The sequence below is a fragment of the Typopeltis vanoorti genome, chromosome 10, assembly GCF_054136105.1.
Source record: "Typopeltis vanoorti isolate ZY-2024b chromosome 10, IOZ_Tvanoo_1.0, whole genome shotgun sequence".
In the NCBI taxonomy this organism is placed as follows: Eukaryota; Metazoa; Arthropoda; class Arachnida; order Uropygi; family Thelyphonidae; genus Typopeltis; species Typopeltis vanoorti.
The window spans coordinates 6,396,160-6,421,779 of record NC_143558.1 but is presented as its reverse complement, the minus strand read 5'-3'; the positions used below and the strand labels follow the sequence as shown (position 1 = coordinate 6,421,779).

General features: G+C 35.0%; 1 protein-coding gene across 2 annotated transcripts in view; it reads right to left on the bottom strand.

Annotated features, from left to right (window-relative positions):
• The window catches only part of PolG1 (DNA polymerase gamma, catalytic subunit tam), a 359,824-nt gene that overhangs the window by 145,142 nt on the left and 189,062 nt on the right, over positions 1-25,620 (bottom strand). For both annotated transcript variants that reach the window (XM_090399500.1, XM_090399502.1), the window contains exons 11-12: positions 15,516-15,655; positions 13,411-13,579 (exon numbers count right to left, since the gene is read on the bottom strand). In XM_090399500.1, coding sequence (XP_090255626.1) covers positions 13,411-13,579; positions 15,516-15,655 — 309 coding nt within the window. The remainder of the gene's footprint in view (positions 1-13,410; positions 13,580-15,515; positions 15,656-25,620) is intronic.

Sequence of the window (25,620 nt, the reverse complement as noted above, 5' to 3'; positions counted from 1 at the left end):
TATTGACTATTCTATCAATAGTTTTAGTATTATAACCATTAGAATTAAAGGTAGCTTTGATAATAGATAGTTCCTTGTTCAGAAGAGAATCAGTTGAACATTATATTATGACTAGAGATTCGACTAAACCATACTTCTGAGAAGGGTGATGATGTTAGAATCAATGTATTTGTGAGTATGAGTTGGTTTTCTGTGAGAACTATAGACTGCTATTTGGTTGCCGTAGAATGAGAACATCCAGAAAAGGAAGGCAGCTGTTATCTTCTACTTCTAGAGTAAATTTGATTCTTGAGTTTACTGAATTAATTTTCTCAAGAAATTCATGAAGATTGGACAAATAGGAGTTCCATACAGCAAAAATATCATCGACATATCTGTATCAAATTGATGGTTTAAGTGAAAAACATTGAGAATATGTTGTACAAAAAGCCTAACATGAAGAGAATTAAGATAGCAACTATCAATATAAGGAGTATTAATTGAAAGGAAATAAAGCTTCCAGAAGAACTGGAAAAATACCACATGGACATAATTTGCATCACTAAAACAAAGAAGACAAAAACAGGTGAGATCTTACTAAATAAAGTATAAGGTGTTATATTTGGGCAATAATGATCAAGGAAAGGAAGTACCACCAATGGCACCACTCAACATCAAACATGAAAATAAACTTTTTGATTTGAAGGCAGTTTCAAGTAGACTTATGTGGGAAACTTCAAAATGGAGAAATGGACAATGAAACTGATTTGTGGTCCTGCAGAAGGAACTCCTACTGAGGAAGTAGAGTTTTTCCAGTCACTAGAGCAAGCAGAAGACATAAAGAAAATGGAAAAACTGTCCTTGTTGGAGATCTAAATAGCAGAGTAGGAAGTGAATCCTACCAAGCATACAGAAATGTTTTGGGCAAATTTGAAGAAAAGGGCAAGGCTAATAATAATGGTAACTATCTGCTGTATTTATCCTTAACATATGGACTAGTCATTATTAAGAATTATAAACTATTATTATTTTCCTTTTCCATCGTAAACTAGATTCTTGGAAGTAGACTATTGAGGTGACTGGGGAAAGAGTCTAATGAGTCTAGGCTATGAGGCCAAATAGAGAACACATTATCTATATATCTTAACCAGATAGAAGGTTTGAAATGGGCTGAGTCTATGGCTTGTTTTTGAAAATTTTCTATGTAAAAACTGACAAGTGTGTGTGTGTGGGGGGGGGGGGACCATAACAGTTCCCTCTATCTGTAAATTTTATTTCTAAAGAAAAATAATCAGAATTGATTGCAAAAGAAAAGAGATCTAAGATATGATATCTTAAACAATATTGGAGGCTGACAGGTAGAACGATTTGGAGGAAAATTATTGCTAGATTAATAATAATAATGCAAACTTAATCATGCAGTGATGTCATAGCAGCTTGACACACTTTGAGGGTACATATCAGAAATTGATGATGATGAAAGTTTCCATAAAGTGTTCCTTCTATCTTTTATTTTTATGTTTATTTATTCTTTTATATTGCTCCCCCCATGAAAGGTTAATTGCAAACCTATAGTACATTTTGTACTGTGGGCAGGCTAGGAATATATATATATTTTCCTATTTCAATTTTTTATACATTTTTTTTTGCATTTTTCACACACTCCAGAAATCATGCTCTAGAGACAACATGGAACTTTTTCAAGCCACTTTAGGCCTCCAATAAGTGGTGGTCACACACCAGGTGATGACATTCATCTCCCACCTAAAGACAATCACAAACATTCATGTCCATGTCAGGATTTGAACCAGCAGCCTATTGGTTGGAGAGTATGTATGCTAACCACTCAGCCAACCAGAGTTGTCAGAACAAATTTTGTTTCAACAACTGAAATATTCTGAATGACTGACATGACAATTCATAAAGGACAGATCCTATTGGAAATGACCCAGCTCGGAGAATGGATGCAAAAACGGAAAAAGAAGATATTTAATATTTGGAAGCTAGCAACATGGAATGTTAAAAGTATACATCATAAAATACAAGAATTAGACCAAACCTTAGAAAAACAAAAAATAAAGATAGCTACCATTACAGAATCAAAGAAAAAAACAAAAAGGAATAGATGAAACTGATAATTATATCTATCTTTATAGTGGAGTAAAGATGGAGGAAAGGGCAAAGTCAGGTGTAATGACGTTCATACATAAATCTTTGAGAAGAAATATTATATGTTACTACTGGAATGATAGAATCATAGAGACAAGACTCAAGATATATATATAGAGGATATTTAACATTAATAGGCACTTATGCCCCAGAAGAGGGAAAAGAAGAAGAATCAGAGATTTTTTTATCAAGAATTACAAAAGATCACATAAACTCTTCTGATTATACTATAATAATGGGTGACCTAAGTGCAAGAATTGGTAAATACTCACATAAACTCAATATAGAACAGATAGGAGAACTAACATATAATAATAATAGGAAGAGATTAAGAGCATTCACCCTATACAACAATTATAGAATAACGAATACCTACTTTAAAAGATATTCACAGATTTACCTGGCAGGCAAGAAATATAAAAAGTATCATAGACTATATAATAGTTAATATGAAATTATCAAATATGATCATAGACACCAGTATATAGAGGAGCAGAGATAGAATCAGACCGCTACTTACTGGTAGGGAAAAATTAAATGGAAACCAAGATGAGAGGGAAGAAAAAAATCAAAAGAAAATAGAAATACAGAACTATATAAAATTAAACTCTTTGACGATGAGAGTATCAGAGGCTTGTATCAGAATAGAATTAGGGACTGGTTGAACAAAATCGAGGAAAGCAGGATAGTGGAAGAAGAATGGTCAAACATCAAATATATATTAGAAAAAGCTGCAAGAGAGAGTTTGGGAACAAAAAGAAAATGGATAAGACACAGAGATTTAATAAAATTGGATAAAGAGCTCAAACAGATAATCGAAGAAAAAAAGGTAGCATATAAACAATGGATAAACTTAAAGACAGACGAATCATTCATTGAATATAAAAGGAAAAGAGCAATAGCACAGAAAGCATGTAGGAAAAAAATTGAAAAACGTATGAAATTTTTCTAGCAAAATTAGAATAGGAAGTTGGAAATTATAGAATGGGACTGTACATTAAAAAGACCTAATACACATAGAAGTATGCTAAAAATAACATTAAGAGATAGGAAGACAAATATCTGGATAAGATCTCAAACAGGTGTCATGGATATTGTAAAATACATTAAACAGGCTAAGTGGAGATGGGCTGGCCATATGCCAGATGCAGTGACGGGAGATGGACTAGAAAAACAACAGAGTGGAGACCAATGGATGAAGCAAGACAAAGAGGAAGACCGAGAAGAAGGTGGAGAGATGAACTGGAACTAATTGCAGGAGTGAGATGGATGGGAGAAGCAGAAAACCACGTGATCTGGAAAATCATGGGGGAGACCTTCGTCCAGCAGTGGACAGAACCAGAAGGTTGAAGAAGAAGAAGAAGAATACACATAGAATCCTTAAACAAATGAACAAGTTAAAAGAAAGAACAAAAATCGATATAATTGAACCAAAAACTTGGCAGGAGTATTTCCAGAAGCTATGGCATGATAACTCCTCGATACAAGATTCCTCCCAGGAATATAACATCAGTAATATAGATGAGTTTACATACAAAGAACTACAAAACACCCTCAAACAAAGCAGAACAGGCAAGTCACCAGGAGAAGATAATATAAACACAGAACTTACTAATTTTGCAGGTAAAGAATTTAATACCAGATTTCTAAAACTTATAAACCAAATATACAAAGAGGGAAAATCCCCAAAAAGCTGGGGTAGAGCTCTAATGATCCCAATTTACAAAAAAAAAGGCTAAAAACAGATTGTAATAACATCGTGGTATCAGCCTCCTCAATACAGGATACAAAATCTATGCAAAAATGTTAACAAACAAATTAATATCCTATATAGAACCACAACTGGGAAAAGAACAAAATGGATTTTGTAAGGGGAAGATCATGTATAGACTCAGCTTTTATTTTAAAAATAATTATAGAAAAATATATAGAGAATACAATAGTGAAACACACATAGCTTTTATTGATTATATAGAAGCATTTGACAAAATTCTGAGAAATAAACTATGGAAAACTTTAAAGGAATATTACATTCCAAACCAACTATACAATGCTCTATTGAACATATACCATAATAATGAAACAGCAATAAAGCAAAATGATATATCCACTTGGAAACCGATAAATAGAGGAGTCTGTCAAGGCTGTCCTCTATCACCCATATTATTCAACATATATATGGACAATATTATCAAAAAAATGGAGAGAAGTAAATACATGTGGCTTCCAAATTAATTGACATACAAAAATAGGACACTACTCTTTGCTGGTGATCAGATCATCTTTGGAAAGACTGAAGACGAACTGCAAAAATCAATCTATAACTTAAATAATATTATACAACAATATGGCCTGAAAATGTCAACAGAGAAAACTAAATGGCTCATGGCTTTTCACGGCAGAAGTAAAATAGTAATAAACAATAAAATAATTGATGGAGTCAATAATTTCAAATACCTAGCTGTAAACAATCTTATGTAAATGAAATAGATATGATTTTAAGATGATAAACTTTATAAAAATCACTGGAGTAATTAATGGAACCTTTAAACCTATGTACAGAAACACACAAGACTAAGCGTCTACAAAATAATAGTCAAACCTACACTATTATATGAAAGTGAGATCTGGGCTTTCCGCGAAAGAGATATACAGAGAATTCAGGCAGCAGAAATGAAATTCCTCAGGAAAACAGAAAAACTCACCTTATTAGATAAAATAAGAACTAGTGAAATAATTAAAAATCTTAAAATTAATCCCATAACAGACTCAATGATTAAATATAGGAAAAACTGGCTAGACCATATAGCAAGAATGCAGAGAGAAAGATTACCAAAAAAGATCTTAACATATAATCCTAGAGCAACAAGGAATAACCAAGAAGAAGATGGACTGAGTCTGGAGCAGGCCACTTGGCCTAGAACCTGGATAGGAAGACGACGATGACAACAATTTATTTTATTTAAAGCCTATATAATGATTGTAAGCCTATATAATGTGTGTGTAAATATATATATATTTACACACACACATATATAGTAAACTGCCATTTATCCAGCCTTCAATTGACCAACCTCCAGTACAGTACTATGTAACTGTACTTCAATTATCGGAACAGCAAACTGCCTACCTGATGTGGTCAGATAAACATTAGATTACTGTGTGTGTTTATAATATTGCTTGCACATTTCTATAAAAAGGAATAGTTGTGGGAAGTAAGCTAACTTGGTGGAGTGGCTCATCCTCACAAAGTCCAGAAGAGCAGTAATTTACCAGACCTAGCAGGTCTGGTAAATATACAGAATGCAAAAATTTCATAAATTAGGAATGTCATAGGTAGTATCTTGGAAGGATATAAATCAGGGATAAAGGATTAAACTAAATTTATTATATAAATCAGGGACCACTTGTCTCTGCAGATGCTTATATGTAGAAGACTTTTATGTAGTTGCCGTATTAATATTTTAATACTGTGACTACATAGTTTAAGTCTACTTGTTTAGGCCTTTGCATAGCGAAAGGAAAACAAAGTTCCAGGAACTTTAACACAAAATCTAAAAACAATTTGGCTCTACAGTTATGGCAGGAATAACATGATACTCTCATTTAAATTATATAATTGTGCAATGTTTCTTCTGTTGTAGCTTTAGCATGCTTGCACTGATTGGAATTAGTTTGATTTGAATAGAATTACAATTAAGGACAGAATTTTTTGTTATCAAACTGTTATTATTATTAAGAGAGACCTCCAGGGAGTCAGAGACTCATTGAGGGAGGCCACATACTACACACACCAGCTATCATACTTATTCCTGAATTCGTTCACACTGCTTGCACTCACAACATCCAATGGCAAACCATTCCAATCATGCACCACCCTCTGTCATGCACCTGAGAGAAAAATCTAGCCCTCACATCCATCTTGGCAGCCTTCATTCTCAGCTTCCAAGGATGCCCTCTCGTCCTTTCCCCACCCTTCATAAATTGAAAAATTCCATCAATCGAAATCCTGTATGACCCTTTCAGAAGTTTGTAAGTCTCAATCATATCACCCCTCTTTCTCCCGTTTGCTAGTGTCTGCAGACTACAAATTCTCAATCTGTTTTCATAATCAGTATTCCACAATCCTGATTCCATATCATTTTTAGCACTCACCTTTTTACTCTCTCCAATATATCAGAATCACAAAGGAAACAAGGAGACCAGACCTGTGCACAATAATCCAAGTGCGGTCTTATCAAGGCCTTGTAAGGAGGCAAAATAACATCCTTATCTTTATATGTGAATGTTCGTTTCAGCATCGCAATTATCTTTTGAGTTGTATTTGCAATCTTAGCCACATAGTCCCTGAACTTCAATTTCCTATCGGGGTGTAACGTAGACCGCCTCCTCATGGTGCACCCTGGATAACGCTAAATAGTCTACGGTGACAGATGGATCCGTACTCTCCTAGCAGGACTCACGGACACAGGCTCTCTGATAACCGACACAAACCTACCGCGGATTTGAGAATCAAGAATATGGGCTCACTCTTAAAAATATGCCAGTTAAAAATAGAGGGCATAAGTAGGGCTAAATGCGAAGTTCTTACTAAGATCCTGAATTACCATCAAATAGATGTAGTTGTAGTACAGGAAACTCATACTAAGGATGATCTAGATCTACTAACGAGAGGGAAAATATATGGTTACAAGATGATTAACTGCATAAACCATCCCAAATATGGTGTGGCAACATATATAAAAAAATGACATTTCTAATTATAAGAACTGTGAACTAAGTACCAGCAAGGACATATATAGTGTATCTATTATAATATCTTGTAATACTGTAACCAACGTGTATAAACCTCCCTTAGCTAAATGGCCTCACCAAGTACTGTCCCAGCAACAACAACAACATCCAAGCATAATCTTGGGATATTTTAATAGTCATCACTCCCTTTGGGGCTATAGAAAGGATGACCTACATGGTACCCTACTAGTGAACTGGATAGAAAATCAAAACCTCTATCTGATCTTTGATGCCAAAGATAAACCGAGCTTTCTCTCCTCTAGATGGGAAAGAGGATATAACCCTGATTTGTGCTTCTGTACTGCAGACGATTATGGCAGCCAAATTCACATCTCTAGAAAGTATTAGACAGTTTTCCAAATAGCCAACATCGACCTATAATCTATAAAGTAGGCCTAAATATTCCAGTCATAAGAACAATAATAAAAACTAGGTGGAACTTTCTCAAAGCTGACTGGGATTATTTTAAGAAACAGGTTGACACTGTAATAAGATTCATAAAGCCCACTGTAAACAATTACAATAAATTTGTTGGTATTGTTATTGGTGCTGCCAAACGAACCATTCCAAGAGGTTTTAGGAGAGAATATATCCCAGGCTGGAATAGTGACAGTGAAAAACTGTATAAAGAATTCTCTACTAATAATAACCCTACAGTAGCCACTGAGCTAATGAAGTCTCTTGACAATGCTAGAAAAGACAAATGGATTAAAACAATGAACAATTTTAATTTTACTCATTCCAGTCGAAAAGCTTGATCCCCGATTAGGAAGACCCTAATACAAGAACTTCTGGTAAACTGTCTGCCATAGATCCGAAACACATTGCAAAGCATATAGTCTCAATGACTAAATATCCTCAAGATAAAGTAGCTACAAGAGAGGGGAAACAAAAACTAAAAAATCTCAAAACAGATTGTCTACAATCATCACTATCTCAGGCTTTCACTTCCCAGGCAGTTAACTCATTGAGGACTGGGAAGGCAGCTGGACTCGATAACATCTACCCTGAATTCATTAAGAACTCTGGACCAAAAACTATTCAATGGCTTACTGCTATGTACAATAATATCCTGGACTCTGGCATACTTCCATCAAATTTTAAAAGATCTAAAATCATTGCTGTCTTAAAACCTGGCAAAGCCCCTACAATTGCTTCCAACTACTGTCCTATTGCCTTGTTAAGTATCTGCCTGAAACTTCTCGAAAGAATGCTATACAACAGAATTTCTTCAAGTATACATAACAGAACTCCACAGGAACAGGCTGGCTTCAAACCTAACAGAAGTTGTTGTGATAAAGTACTGGCCTTGACAACCTTTACAGAGAACGGTTATGAAAAACAATTGAAAACAATAGCGGTATTCGTGGACCTCTCTGCTGCCTATGACACAGTGTGGAGAGAGGGTCTTATCTTACAATTCCTAGAAACTATCCCATCACCTAAACTAGCCAACCTAATTAATCAAATACTAGCAGACAGATGGATACAAGTATCTCTCAATGAATCCCAAAGTAAATTCTTTAAGATTAAAAATGGCCTACCTCGGGGGTCAGTTCTTGCCCCATTGCTCTTTAACTTATAATATTAGTGATATTCCAGAGACAACATCACGGAGATTCATGTATGCAGACGATATTGCCATTGCAACTCAACATTCCAAAAAGCTGAGAACACCTTAACTGAATATTTGGCTGTACTTGATAAATACTTTAGACGATGGCAATTACAACCTAACCTGAACAAAACTGAAGTAGCATCCTTTCATTTAAGTAATTATCCAGGCCAACTATATCCCAAAAGTTTACTTCAGAAATAAACAGGCGAAATTTAACAATCATCCAAAATACCTAGGAGTTACCCTAGACAGAAGTTTGACATTTAAATATCATCTAGAAAATATTGCTGGAAAATTAAAAACTCATAATAATATAATGCATAAACTTGCTGGTACTTCTTGGGGTGCTGATGCCAACACACTGTGTACTACCACACTGTCTTTGGTCTATTCCACAGCAGAGTATTGTGCTCCTGTGTGGCTGAACAGCACACACACACGCTTCTTTAGTCAATGTCCAGTTGAATCAAACTATGAGGATAATCTCTGGAGCTTTAAGATCTACTCCTGGCTACTGGCTCCCAACTCTCAGTAATAGCCCCTCCCTTGCTCCGCAGGACTCAAGCCTTAAGCAAACTATGGACAAAAATAATTGGAAACAGTTCCTTGCCTATCCATCAAGACATTTCCTTCCATACTTCACAAAGACTGAAATGCAGGCACCCTGCCTGGAGGAGTGCAATACAAATAAACGACCAGAACTTCGACCTATGCGAGTCATGGGGAGAGTATTGGTTTCAACATACCTCCAATCTTCAAATACCCATCTCAAATCCGACATCTCGTCTGGAGGGCTTCAATCTCCCTAGACATGTATGGACCACTTTAAATCGGATCAGAACAGAACATGGGAGATGTAAGCATCTCTTGCATAAATGGAACTGGTCCGATACTCCAAACTGTGAATGCGGAAGAGGGATCCAGACTATCAATCACATTGTGCTTGAGTGCCCTATCATTCTCGGGTTCTAAAGAGGACTTTTTTAAACTGATCCTAGAATCCCTAGAGTGGATCCGGGATTTAAGGATTAAGCTCTGACCCCTGATTCTTAATTTTGATGTTTAATCATTTCAACCTAGTGTACCCCTTTTAATATGATTGTTACAATTGTTTTTATGCTGTTTTATGTAATTTGTATGTTTTATTCTGAGACCTGTACATCATACGCTAAATAAAAATAAACTTCCTATCTATTAACACTCCACGATCCCTAGCCTCATCAGTATCTACTAGCCTAATCCCACCAATATAATATGACACTGGATATCTAATCCTGCCAAAGTGAATGACTTTACATTTACTCACATTGAACTGACACCCATTTTCCCATGCCCACAATTCCAGCCTATTGAAATCATTCTGCAAGTTCTGCATATCAGCTGCATTTCTGATTATCTATCCTACTTATCTTTGCATCATCAGCAAATAACTGTATGTCGCTTGTCAAATCCTTCCCAATATCATTAATGTACAGATTGAATAACAGTGGACCAAGCACTGATCCTTGTGGTACACTACTTGTTACCTTAAACCTTGCAGACTCAAATCCCCTGTATACCACTTTTTGATATCTGTCAGTCAGCCATCCTCTTATCCATGCTAATATTGTATAACCCGAACCCATTTTCTCCAATTTATGCAATAGTCTACCATGATGTATTCTGTCAAAAGCCTTAGCAAAATCCAAAAGTATCATGGTGTATCCATTCCCCTTGTCTTGTTCAATGGTAACATTGTTATAGAATGTGAGCAAGTTGCTAATGACCTTCCCTCAGTAAACTCATGTTGTTCATTGCAAAGTAGAGATTCACTGTCAACCCATTTCTGAATGCGAGCCCTAATCAATTTTTCCAAAATCTTCACCACCACCACTCCTGAGATACTAATTGGTCGATAGTTGAATACATCGGTTTTTGCACCACAATTGTGCAATGGAATTACCACGTATTTCCTCCATTTCTGCAGACTCTTCCATGTTCTGAGACTAATATAAAAATGGCCTGGTGAAAGGAATGGCCAGTTCAGCTGAACACTCTTTTAGCACACGTGCTGATATTCCATCAGTCCCTATTGCTGAATTCTCATTCAATTTGTGCAGCAGCTCTAATACCTCAGCCTCACATACCTGCGTTTCTTCATCTAACGAAGAGGTAACAGTGAGCTCAATGTTATGTTCACATTTCTGAATGCGAGCCCTAATCAATTTTTCCAAAATCTTCACCACCACCACCACTCCTGAGATACTAATTGGTCGATAGTTGGATACATCGGTTTTTGCACCACAATTGTGCAATGGAATTACCATACATTCCCTCCATTTCTGCAGAATCTTCCATGTTCTGAGACTAATATAAAAATGGCCTGGTGAAAGGCTGAACACTCTTTTAGCACACGTGCTGATATTCCATCAGTCCCTATTGCTGAATTCTCATTCAATTTGTGCAGCAGCTCTAATACCTCAGCCTCACATACCTGCGTTTCTTCATCTAATGAAGAGGTAACAGTGAGCTCAATGTTATGTTCACATTTCTGAATGCGAGCCCTAATCAATTTTTCCAAAATCTTCACCACCACCATTCCTGAGATACTAATTGGTCGATAGTTGGATACATCGGTTTTTGCACCAGAATTGTGCAATGGAATTACCATACATTCCCTCCATTTCTGCAGAATCTTCCATGTTCTGAGACTAATATAAAAATGGCCTGGTGAAAGGCTGAACACTCTTTTAGCACACGTGCTGATATTCCATCAGTCCCTATTGCTGAATTCTCATTCAATTTGTGCAGCAGCTCTAATACCTCAGCCTCACATACCTGCGTTTCTTCATCTAGTGAAGAGGTAACAGTGAGCTCAATGTTATGTTCACCAGGTTGATAGCTTTTAACAAAATGGGTACTCATTAACTGAACAACCTCTTCTGCATCTGTAACCCTCACGTCTCTTATAAATCTGGATTTATAAGAGTTATTCTTTCTTTCTTTCTTTTACTTGCAGCACATCGATAGAATTTTTGTGGGTTGTCTTTAGCACGCAGAGCCAGTTTCTTTTCATACTCAGACTTAGCTTTCCGTACAACAGTTGTGACTATTCTAGCCTGCTACTTATAATGTTCATAACGAACATCATCCTTATGCAAGCGGTATTCTTTTCACATCATCCTTTTCTTATGAATCTCCTGCTTAATAAGATTACACATCCATTTGACACTCCTACCCTATTCATTCTTCGAACTCTCGGGACACATTCTGATATCACATCATTCAAGTGTTGTTTAAAAGCTTCCCATGCACTGTTAATATTCTTTCCATCCAGCAATCGACCCCATTCCACTGAACTCAGTATACTCCTCAGTTGGTCATAATTTCCTGCTTTGTAGTTCATCATGTAACCTTTTCTGAATGGAACATTCATAAACTTATTCACTTCCCAAGTTAGTACCGCATGATCACTGTCACCAACCAGAGGAAGAATAGTTGCATCTTTAACTGAAGTGCCCTCTGCACTATAATCAAATGTAATTGTGCGGGAAGTTGTCCTGCAGCAGATTCAATAAATGCATTTTCATTCTTCTCATAAGATTCTACTGCTACCCAATCAATATTTGGATAATTAAAGTCTCCCATTATGATTACTCTTTTCATGTTCATCTGTTCTATTTGGTGATGCATTTCCTCATCACTAGCAACCGATCCACCAGGTCTGTAACAACACCCCACTATGTAATTGATCTTGTTAGATTCCACCTCACACCAGATGGCTTCAAACTCAGTGCAACATGAAATATTGTTAGTAGTATTACTACTACAATCATTGGTCTCAAGTCTAAATGGATTCAAGAGATCCGATATCATTAGCAGAACATCCCCCTCCCCTCCTCTGTATCCTTCCTAAAAATACTGTACCCTTGACACTCGATACCAGTTAGTAGTTCTGATTCTGATATCCAGGTCTCACTAATACCTACAATCTGAGGTCGCAACATATTGACTAAGGCAACAAACTCTATCCCTTTCTTTCTGATACTCCTAGCAGACACACATAATAATGCACTTATAATAGTTTCTCACGTTCAAGATAGGATTCAAAACCCAGGTCATCTTCCCAACCAAAAGTGAAATATCAGAGTGCAGCTGTCTAAGCAACTGTACTCTGTTGTGTCTGGTAAACTGTAAAATTTGCCATTTCATCATCAGTTCAACAGCAATGCAACTAACTTTAGAAAAGTAACAACTGAGTAGAAGTGTATGTTATCTATGTAATTTAGATTACCCATATTATTAAATGAAATTTATTTATAAATAATTTAGCTGTTTTGTTCTCTGCAATCATAGCAAATATTTGTTAGTATATTTAAATAACTTTCATGGCTTACAAAAATCATATAGAATTGTATTCAAAATCTCCAATATATATTTCATCCAACATTATGTGGAGACTGTTAATCGCATAGGAGTTTTTGAATAAAATTGTATATAATTTTTGTTACATGTGTAAGCTGTGAAAGTTATTTAAATATCTAATTATTTGAATGTATGCATGTACTGTAGGTTCACAAATCAACCTTTCGAGGTGGAAACTACATAAAAAAATAAAAAAAAAAGAGTGTAGTGCACAGAATGGAAAACAGCCTACAAAACAAAATTTACAGAAATATCAGGAAAACATATTTAGCATTTTTTCTGATAGGGTATCCAAATATAGGGTATTTCTGATAGGATATCCAAATTCCCTCCCATCCTCTTCAAGGTATGCAAGGAAATAAGAATTCTACAGATGTTTGGTGGATATGCAAGATGAACAATATTTACTCAGACTGAAACTTTAAAATTAGGATGAAATACCCTACCTTAGCATTTTTAGAATTCTCAACAGACAAAATTACTTTCCAATGATGATCTTCTTCTTTTGCATTTCTGGGATTCTTCACCTTTTTCCACAATTCATCAAGTTCATTTGTTTGAGAGATTTGTTTAAAAACTGTTGGATATGAAATCTTGTAAAGCTCTTGTAAGGCACTAAAAATATGTTTTTACGTTTAAAGTTAATAACGAAACTTTATCAGCATAAAATAAAATAATAAAAAATATATATATAATTATTTATCCAAAATCAATATAGACTGAAGGTAATCAAATTATTTTTCTTCTTAATAAAATAAGTATATATATATATATATATATATATATATATATATATATATATATATATATATATATATATATATATATATATATATATATATATATGTGTGTGTAATACATTTTTTTTTAATTTGGGGATATTGTATATTAGGATAACCAAGTTATTTTATAAACTTGGTTATTTTAACTCCTAATCCCAAGTATGCAAACAATTAAGTTTGCACCTGAAACAAAGTTCAAGTCTAAAGATGATACAACACCAGGGAAACTCATTGTAAAGGTGGTTAAAGCTCTGATCACTATTCTTAGTATTTTCCCATAATGTAAAGCACATCTCACTAGAAGATGTATACTGCAATGCATTATGGGTGGGGTCACTACCCAGACCGGTTTCAACCTTTTTTGAGGTCTAGCTACTCACTGATGAGACCTCAAAAAAGGTTGAAACCGGTCTGGGTAGTGACCCCACCCATAATGCATTGCAGTATACATCTTCTAGTGAGATGTGCTTTACATTATGGGAAAATACTAAGAATAGTGATCAGAGCTTTAACCACCTTTACAATGAGTTTCCCTGGTGTTGTATCATCTTTAGACTTGAACTTTGTTTCAGGCACAAACTTAATTGTTTGCATACTTGGGATTAGGAGTTAAAATAACCAAGTTTATAAAATAACTTGGTTATCCTAATATATATATATATATATATATATTCATTCTACTATTCAAAAATTATTTACATAGTTAAGTTTTATGTTATATTTGTATCACAAAAATAAATACATTTCACAATTTAATTTTAAAAGAACAGTTAATTAAACATACTGGTGGAACATGAAAATTGCCTCAAGCGATGAACAAATTAATATGTTCACCCATAGTCTATGTAGACTGTTTGGGCACTATAAAGGTGACAGTCCTGACATACTCTCTCCAGGTGTTTCTGACTTGGGATCTCCTTAACAAGGTGGAGAATGAAGAAATAGTCCATTTTTCTAATATTATCTATCCAGGTGATTCTAGGTCACCCCCAGCATTTTTTTTTAGCAGAAGCCAAGCCCCTCTAGTGCTATTTTAGATGAGATGACAAGTGTTAGTGATAATGACTATAATAGCACTGATTATGAATTTCTAGGATTCTTTTACCCTTCAGAGGTCACAGCTGATCTGAGAAATGCAAGCAAATTGTTTAATATAAATATTCTTACACATATCCAGCTTGGAGGTCATGAGTAGCTGCGCTTGCATATATTACGAGTTATATCCCACACTGTTTATGTGATCGGTTTTGGGCACTATAAAGTGATCAAATGATAGACGAAAATGACAGAGTGAATGCGAAATTGATATTTGATAGTAAATTGTATTGGAGAGATACCGCAAACTCCGATGTCAGTATAGTATTGGTTTAGTTGTTGTTTTATTCTTTGCTTCTTTGTTCAATAATTTCTAGATTGTAACTAAAAATAAATAAATTATCATGTATTATATTGGCAGTGTTTTTTTTTAAGTTTTATCACATTTTAGCACATACTAGTAATGAATGTATCTCTCAGATACACAAAACCTATGCTGCAATTTTTTCAACTGCAACCTACGCAGGGTTAATGAATAATCTGTTTTCTTTTCTTTTTTTTTTTTCATTGTCATCAAAACAATTCCTGATATGTACCTTCAGGGGATGTACATGATATTTTGATTAATTTTATTCCTGAAAGTCTCATTAAATTTAACACATACAGAGCATCTTTATACATATGCAAGTTAAACTGCAATTCTTATATTTCATTACAACTGAGCAGGTACTTACTTTAGGGGAAAGGCATTTTTTGTATCTTCATTTTCTTCATCCTTCCTTCCTGGAACAAGATAACCCCAACCATGTTTGCTGTCATAATGTAAGGGATATTTATTCCAAGTAAGACGCATCAGTTTGGGAACAGATCGCATCTGAAAAAAAAAAAAGCATCTGAATTTTTGATGTCATGAAGAAAAATATTAAATTAGAAAATTTGTAATTAAAATTCATCAAACTGAATGAATGCTACCTACTGAGATATCAAATCAGGTTTAAACTACTTGTTTAGTTATAAAAAAAAAAGAAAATAATAATAATAATAAATAAAACAATAAAAAGTCCAATTTAAAAATTATCAATAGTTATATGTGGACAGAAATGCTTGTCTCATCTCTATATATAATCAACCCACATGGAGTCATTTTCTCTTATGTGGACTGATAACTTAGGCAACCTATCTATTTTGGTACTCATTTACAGAGTTATTAGTGGCATGCTTGTTTATTACATTATGCATTCATTCTTCAAGTGGTGTATGTATCTCATCAAAAGGAAAGACATGATTTTCCAAAAAATATGCTCTATCTAAAACTAACTAGATTTGCTAATAAATAAAGTTCCCCCCATTACTGATGATATGAGCCTAGCTCTTTATCCTAGAAAGGTGAGTATGGGATCTTTCTGTAGCAAAAACATTATAGAGAATACTTTTTTTTTTATGTGAACCCTGCCCATGAAAGGCTGCAAACAACCTATACAGTATATTAGTATTATACTGCAATTTAATGGAATAATTACAACACAAAAATAAATAATAATTAAACAGTAGGTTTAACCATCTTACTGGCTTAAAAATTAAAATGCTGTAATTTTTGGGCTGTAATTATTCCATTAAATTGTAACATGAGTGTAAACCAGCACTTAAGACTAAATACTTATCTGCATTAGCATTAATATCATGGGTGGGCTACCAATTAAATAATTTGGAAAGCTTGATCCAGAGATCACACATAGAACTTTTTCAAGAAAGAAACTTCAGGACTCTAATAAGCAGCCTTAGTAGACAATGAAATTTATCTACTGCAGTGGTTCTTAACCAGTGTTCCACAGAAGGTGAATAGGTGTTCCACAAGAAGTTCTGGAATTTGTCATTTTTAAATTAATTTGTCAGCACAAATTAATTTAATGATGGTTTAATTGATGTTTAATTAATTAATAAGAATCAATTATTGATTAATAATAAAAAATCAGCTAAATTACCAATTAATTATTAATTTATACATTACAAAATAACCAAGGTGTTTCATGAAAATTTCAGGATTTGTGAAGTGTTCCGTAGTCGAAAAAAGTTTGAGAAACACTGATCTACTGCTTCAAAGAGACATTTACAAATATTCATGCTCATCAATGTTTGTGAATCCAAGGATAATGATGATAATGAACTCTCCAGGATTTCAGGAAGATGATTGAAGAGATGTCAAAACTGTGTTATGTCAAGTATAAGAACAGAAAGAATATGTCACCATAAAAACCAATGAACATGTAGGGGAGAAATGATATGATAATACACAAACCATGAAAGAATTTTATAGGAGAGAGAGAGAGAGAGGTAGCTAAAATCATTCATTCATTTTATGGTGAGAAGACAAGGATTCATCTCTGGAAACTGAGTCAACTTTCTTCAATTCTTATTCACAGATGACAGCCACTGGCAGTTCATTCTACTCACTGTTACTTTACTGCTATTGTGTTAGAATTGAAGAAAGCTTACTCAGTTTCCAGAGATGAATCCTTGTCTTCTCACCATAAAATGAATGAATGATTTTATGAATGAAGCTGGTGTTTTGGTCTCAAGCGACTTATGAAAAGCTATGGTAAATCAAAAAAAAAAAGTGTGTCAGGGCTGTTCAAGAAAACAAACAGACTTTCATAAGTCGCTTGAGACCAAAACACCAGCTTCATTCACAGCCTACACAGTTGCCTGCAACACACTTGTTAAACCACCATTAAAAGGGCAAAGTCTTAATTCAACAAGGATAAATGTAGAAAACTTCGGGCTTGTGCCACCCAGCAGTCGAGCCTTCTGGTCTCTCACCAAAGCCATCAGGCCAACATGGAAAATTATTTCCTTCCTTGCCTAGGATAATGCATCTCATGCCTCCTGTGATCTTCCACCAGAAAGACACCAGAAGAATCTTAAATAAATTGGATACTACAAAGGCAGTCGGATGGACTGCCTTTGTGGTCAGTACTGCGGAACTAATATCTGTTCTCTATCATCTATTCACTAAACTGTATTCAGCTGGCATCCATCCTTCAGCACAGAACAAAGATCATATACAATCAGTTCCGAAAAAGGAAATAAATGTTTGCCATCAAGCTATCAACCTACTGCTATCACATCAGTTTTGTTTAAAATAATGAAGAAGGTTATCAACAGTCAAATTCTTAAATACCTATCTAATTAGTGACCACCAGTATGGATTTTGCCACTCTAGATCCACAGATCTCCTGCCCTACATCACTCACATTTAGACCCATTCCATGGAAAGGTTTGGAGAAATCGGTGCCATTGCTCTTAGCATTTCTGAGGATTTTGATATGGTCTGGCATCAAGGGCCTCTCAAGAAGTTACCATCATTTGGACTCTGTCTTTGTCCTCGTGTAGACGGATCGTCAGTTTTCTTCGGATCAATCCCTATGTATAATGGTGGATGGTATTCTCTCTTCAAACTTTCCTGTCAATGCTGGTATCCATCAAGGCTCTGTCATTTCATCCACACTCTTCCTTATTTATATAAAAGACCTGCTTATATAACAAGCCTTGCAAGTGCTCAAATATCTCAAGCTTCAAGATGATTTATAAGTGTCTTGAACATTGATCTCCACAGTATCCTTGATGAAAGCAACCCAGTCAACTTCAATGCTTCCAATTTGTTTTTCAGTAAAAGACCTCAGATTCTCTGTTAAATTCTGATAATGCTCAGCTCAACAGTAAAGACAACCAAATCTTTCTTCTCAGACTGATGCTTACTCCAAACCTTTTGGCACAATCATATTACTTCTATAACATCAACAACTTCCAAAACACTTTGCATCTATTTCCAATCAAGAAGGTACTTCTCTGCCAAACAGTTACTTACTCTGTATAAATCCCAAACCCGAACAACACTGGAATATTGCTCTCATGTATGAAGTGGTATACCTAAGACCACTGTAAAAATTCTTGATACTGTTCAGAAAAGGGAATTCTGGTTGATAAATGACACTTATCTTATAGACACTCTCTCTCTCTCCAGCCACTTTCCCATAGATCAGTTTCTGTACTGTGTCTCTTCTACAGATATTTCTATGGCCAGTGTTCAGCAGAACTAGCATCTCCATTATGCCACCTATTTCTACCAGATCTACAGGAACTTGTGCCATAGTTGCTCAACATCATTTTGCAGTCGATACTCACTGAGCATGCTATTCCCAGTCAGTGGTATACCTAAGACCACTGTAAAAATTCTTGATACTGTTCAGAAAAGGGAATTCTGGTTGATAAATGATACTTATCTTATAGACTCTCTCTCTCTCTCCAGCCACTTTCCCATAGATCAGTTTCTGTACTGTGTCTCTTCTACAGATATTTCTATGGCCAGTGTTCAGCAGAACTAGCATCTCCATTATGCCACCTATTTCTACTAGATCTACAGGAACTTGTGCCATAGTTGCTCAACATCATTTTGCAGTCGATACTCACTGGGCATGCTATTCCCAGTCAGCTTTTATTCCTTCCACCTCAATTATGTGGAACAGTCTCCCTCATGAAGCATTTCAAAAGGACTACAATCTTCAACAGTTCAAGAAGAATATCAACAGATTATTCTATTTCTGACCCTTCCCTCACATAGCATCTGTTTGCTATAGGCTCTTCTGCCTTTCACGTATGGGATATGGGATAAATATATAAAAAAAAGTTGGGTGTGAGCCTCCCTCAACCTTTGAACAACAGTAGGTACATACACATAGCATGTCTGTTAATGTAAAATTTTAAACGATAGATAGAAATTGTTCAAGAAAATGTTTATTGTTCTGCAATAAGAATGAGTGTAATCTTAAAACTTCAACATAACATATTTACTTTTAATACACACACACACAAAGAAAGCTATATTGCATTGCAAACAGTATGCCAAAGTGACAATGATTCAATCAACCATTATTCTATTGGCCTGACCTCTAGTGAAAAAAAAAACCATCAAAGACATATCCTATTTATAAAATCGTCAGAGAAAAAATTCATATAAATACTTTTAATACAGCAAAATTGCTGGCCTAATCAATAGTTTATTATGAACCAATTAGTAACACCTCCACATAGTTGAATGCTTTAGATATATCAATAAAAACGGCAACATTCCTCTATTTATGGAAATCCAATAGCACTTTTCCATACTGAATCTGGATCTGAACCTGTACTTAATTAGGCAGGTTAAAACACATGGAATTTTGGTAACCTTTAAGACTGTAGATAATATAGACATCATCATTATCAAATTCCTGGCATGTACCAGGGATATGCAGGATAATTATGAAAGCACTACATGAAAAATTTATGTCATTAATAACTTCCGATCAACAATTTTCTTCCAAATTTAAATCTGTTATCTGTCAAGATTCCAATATTATCAAATCTTATATTTCTGTCTTTTAAGGTGATTTTTACTGTATCAATCCATCTAGATCTTGATCGTCCTCTAGGCCTTTTCCCTGCCAAGCTAGCAAAGAACATTTGTTTTGCTAATCTTTCCTCTCTCTCAAATTCGGTTTAAGTGACCATAAAACTTGAGATTAGCACTACTAACACATTCCTGAATGCTAAAAATGGCAAGTTGTTTCCTAATATCCTCATTTTTAATGTGATACTACTATTGGTGGCATTTGTTCGCTCCACTAATCTTTCTCGGAACTCTTATATCAGAGGTCTCCAGTCTTTGATCAAGTGTTTTATTTTTAACACAGATATCAGATCTATAAGTTAAAATTGGTTTGAACACCATCTTGTATACAGCTAATTTTGAGTTTTGACTAATTTCTTTCTTCATATTTGTAAATTTAGGAAATTTGTACTATCCATATAAATTTATTCAGCTGACTTCGTGCCTATAGATTCACCATCTTCATTAAAAATTCAGCCTAAGTAGCTGAAATGTTTTACTTGTTCTATGTGTTCACCATTCAGGAGACACAGTTAATATTTTTACAATGTTTCTGTTTATTTTCATTGTCTTTGTTTTTTTACTTATTTTTATGACAAATTTATTGCAACAGTTATTCAATTTAGTGAGAGAAATTTGACTTGTACTGGATTCATTCAGTATAACATCATCTGCATAAAGGAAAGAACTAAGATTAACATCATCAATTCTGATATCAGATTTAATACCACTTTTCTTCATAATGTGATCCCATACGGATAATGAATAACATAATAATGTGCACCCTTAGAGCACACTGGATTTTACTTCAAACTATCTTCCTGTACCTCCTTCAAGTCAAACTGCTGACTTACAGCTTAAATAGAAACTATGCATTGCTTGATATAATGTCCCATTACCCCATATAACTGTAGTGTTTTGAAGAGCTTTCCTCTTGGCACCTTGTCATATGCTTTTTCCAGATCAACAAACTTAAGTACAAATCCTTCTTATATTCCCAGATTTCTCAACTGTCTTAAAGTGAAAATCTGATCCTGACAACCTTTATTTGGCCTGAATCCAGACTGTTCTTCACCAAGCTTCCCTTCCACAATTTTTCTTTGCCGTTTCTCAAGTATACTTGCATAAATCTTACCACGAACACTCAAGTGGGAAATACCTCTGTAATTCTCACATTCAATTTTATTTCACTTTTTACAGATGAGTACTATGAGAACTCTACTCCAATCATCTGGAATTTGATCCTCTAAGCAGGCCTTCTGAATTATGCAATGCAACCACTGTAAAACTTTTATACTTCCATATTTGAGCATTTCTGGTTGAATTTCATATATTCTAGCTGCCTTTCCACATTTCAGGTTTTTGATGATATTTTTCAACCATGAAGTTTTCAACCATCATGCTGACACTGCTTGTTTCATTTGCAGTTTTAAAGTAATTACTCCAGACATCTAGAATAATTTTATCTTCAGTTTTCATGTCACCTTATATCATCTCTGATTCTTTTTACGGTACTTTTTTCTCCATTTCTCAGCTTTTTTGGTAGCCTCTAGAATATTTCACCAATAAGAGCACAAGCTGACTTATTCACCAGGAACTTTCGATACACTTTCTTCTTTTCCTTCACTGCTTGATTTAACTTCATGAGTCCACCATGAAGTTTTTATTTTTCTGTCCTTACAGACAACCTCATTATGCTGCCTCTCTAGAAGAATCAATCAGTGTTTTCTTCAGGATTTGCCATTGCATCTCCAAGGTTTGTTCTTGTTTTCAAACTCTTTCATTTTCTTTTTCAATGATGTTTGTGTATTTCAGTCTACAGTTCACCTCTGAAAACTGCTCAACCTTGATTTGTTTTAAAACTTTCTTATATACTCTTCTTTTCAGTCTGAAATTCAATTTCCTCCTGCTCAAAACTAAATAGTGATCACTTCCTATTTCAAATCCTTTGTATACTCTTTCATCCTGAATCTGTGGAAAAACATCACTATCAATTATGACATAGTCAATGAGACTGCTTATTTCTTGCATCTTCTCTCCATGTGAATTTGTGCACATTTTTACACTGGAACATGGTGTTAGTAATAACTAATCCATATCCTGAACAGGAATCCAGTAGGTATTTACCATTATTATTATTAGCTTCATGCTTTTCTCCAAATTTTCCCAAAACATTTCTATGTCTGGTAGTCATTTCCTACTGCTGTTTAAATTTCCAAGGACCAACTTTTCCCTTTTTTAGTGAGCCAGTTGCCTTCTCTAATGCCTCAAAAAATTCACTCCATTCTCTTTTCCAAAGATGTTCTGTTTCTGTATTTGCATTGTCTACGAGTATTTTCACAGTCACTGTTCACTAGAATAGGCATCAGGAATTCTCTCCAGGGGTGCAAAGTCCAACTCTACCTCCCCGTGGTGCATCCTGGGGTGTTGGGAATTCTGACCATTATCGGACCTGGACCCAACACAACTAACAGAGCTCTGGCGAACACTTCAGAACCCTGGTCAGGAGAAGTGTATATGCGACCACAGCAAAGATGCCACAACAACAACAGAAATGGCCCCGAGTCCTGCAGGGCCCACATTCATCTTTCTACAGCGGTGGTAAGGCACAGAGTGAGGCCAGGGGTGCTAAGAATCTCTCAGATGAAAACAGGCCACCTCTTAAATCTATGAAAATAGCAATCGGTACCCTCACTACTCAAACTTTGGCAAGAGACTACAGAATAGATTTTTTAATCAAAAAACTAACCAATATCAACTTGGATATCCTGCTAGTGAATGAAACAAAAAGATTGAAAGAACTGACAGCAAGATGGTACAATGGCTCACAGATACTCCTCGAAGCATCCTCAAACAATGGACAAACAAGGCGGAGTGGGCTTCATTGTTAAATCTAAGCTCACCAAGTCGATCCTTTCTTGTAATATCACATCTGAAAGAATAGGTGTACTCGTAATTGGAATAGAGAACAATATAACAATAAAATTAATATCCTGCTATGCTCCAACATCTGTAACAGATAATCAAGAAATAGAAAATTTTTACATGAATCTTGAATAGGCATTAAATTACAAGTCAACATATACATTTGTCGGTGGTGACTTTAATGCCAAAATAGGATGTGGAAAAGAAAACAAAAAGTTCATAGGACCACACGGCCTGGGAGAAAAAAATAGAAGAGGAGAGAGAGATTAGCTGAATTTGCTGTAGCTGAACAACTCTTTATCATGAACACTTTTTTCAACAAACGCCCAGGAAGATGGACTTGGCAATCACCGAATGGACAAAAAAATGAAATTGACTACATTTTAACAGACTGTAAAAGACTGGTACAAAATGTTGGTATACAATAGGCGAAACATACTTCAACATAGATTCTGACCACAGACTCCTCAGAGCCATTATAAGAACAGACCACAAAAAAAGAACAGCATATCAGGGCAACATCAAACCACAAAAGACAACCCAAACAAATAGGCTACCACAAGTTCAGGAAGTAGGTAGAAGAGACTGAATGGCTATTAAGAACTGTTACATAAATGATGACTACATTGACTTTATTAATAAATTCAATGAGTGCAAGAAAAAATCAGAAATTCCTGTGAAACAAAAGAAAAGAGAATGACTCTCACCTCAAACTATAGAACTACTGAAAAAGAGAAAAGAACTGAAGAAATCTGAAGAAAAATTTCTAGAATACAAAATTATCTGTAAGCCATTAAGGAAAAGAATTCCGGAAGACTACAAAACTTTCAGGATACAAAAACTAAGAAAAGCAGTGCGGGCAAAAACCAGCCTGAAAAAAATAGAGAAAGACTTAAATTTTAAAGTCAATTCCATCTGCTTTACAGGATCAAAATGGAGAAAAACATACTAATAGAAAAAGGATAGAAGAAATTGTGCAAAATTTTTATAATGATCTCTATGCAACTAAGTGCCAAGTTTCAGAACCTATCATTGCAAAACCAAGCAATATACCAAATGTACTTCCAGAAGAATAGAACATGCCCTTAAGAAAATGAGTAAAGGTAAAGCCTCAGGACTTGATCGTGTTAAGGCTGAAGAAATCCAACAAGGTAGACTAATTATTTTCAAAGCATTCGCTGCCAGATTCACGTGGTACTTCAAAGAAAGAAAGATTCCAGAGGAATGGAAGACCTCAAAAACCATACTTCTATTCAAAAAAGGGAACAAGGAAGACAAAAAACTATTGTCCAATCTGTCTACTCTCTCACATATATAAAATCATGAACAGAATCCAAAACACTCTCGAAGACAACTCCAGTAGAAAGCAGGCAGGATTCAGAAGAGGCTTCTCTGCAAGAGATCATATCCAGGTCATTTCACAACTAACAGAAAAATGCAGAGAGTACCGAATCCTTCTATGTTTCCTCTTTATTGATTTTAAAAAAGCTTTGATACTATAGAACACAATGCAATCATCAGTGCCTTACTGGAAATAAATGTGGACCCTACTTACATCCACATGATAAAAGAAACTAACAAAAATCAGACCACACAAATAACCTATTTGATCACCCCAAATCTATTTACCAGTACTTTAGAATACATTCTGAAAAAAATAGACCTAAACGGAGGAATAAGCATAGATGGTGAAAAACTACAAATCCTTATGTTTGCTGATGATCTAGTATTGATATCCCAAAACCCAAAAAACCTAGAAGAAATGGGTGAAAAAATATCCACAAACAGCAGTAAAATAGGCTTAGAAATGAATCTAGAAAAAACAAAATGGATCAAAAACATCTACACAAGTGACAGTCACCTATATATTGATAACATCCTATAGAACAAGTTGACTCCTAAAATTACCTAGGACAAACAATAAAAATGAATAATGATTTATCTGAAGAACTAGCAAAAAGAAAGAAAGCTGCATGGCTATCATTCAACAGAATAAAAGAAACACTTACTGATCCAAATCTTGACATCTCTGCAAAGGCAAAACTATTTAATAGTGACATTCTTCCATCACTCGCATATGGATCAGAAACATGGAACACGACAAGAAAAGGAAGAAACTCTCAGAATAACTCAGCATGCAATAGAACGAAGGATTTGTAACATCAGCAAAATGGAACATGTTAGAAACATGGAACTAAGAAAGAGATCAGGCATAAAAGATGTGGTAACTGCAGTATATGAAAGCAAGATGAGATGGGCAGATCATAGCCAGACTCAGGGATAACAGATGGACATATAGAATACTCAACTGGCAACCAAGAATAAAGAGAAAAGCAGGAAGACCACCTACAAGATGGGAAGATCCACTAGTGAAATCTATGGGTATAACATGGAAGAGAGAGGCTCAAGGTTGAGATCGTTAGAGGCATCTTTGTGACCTGCACTCATGGAGAAATTCTGAGTGAAACACAGGTCCATCGAGTAATCAA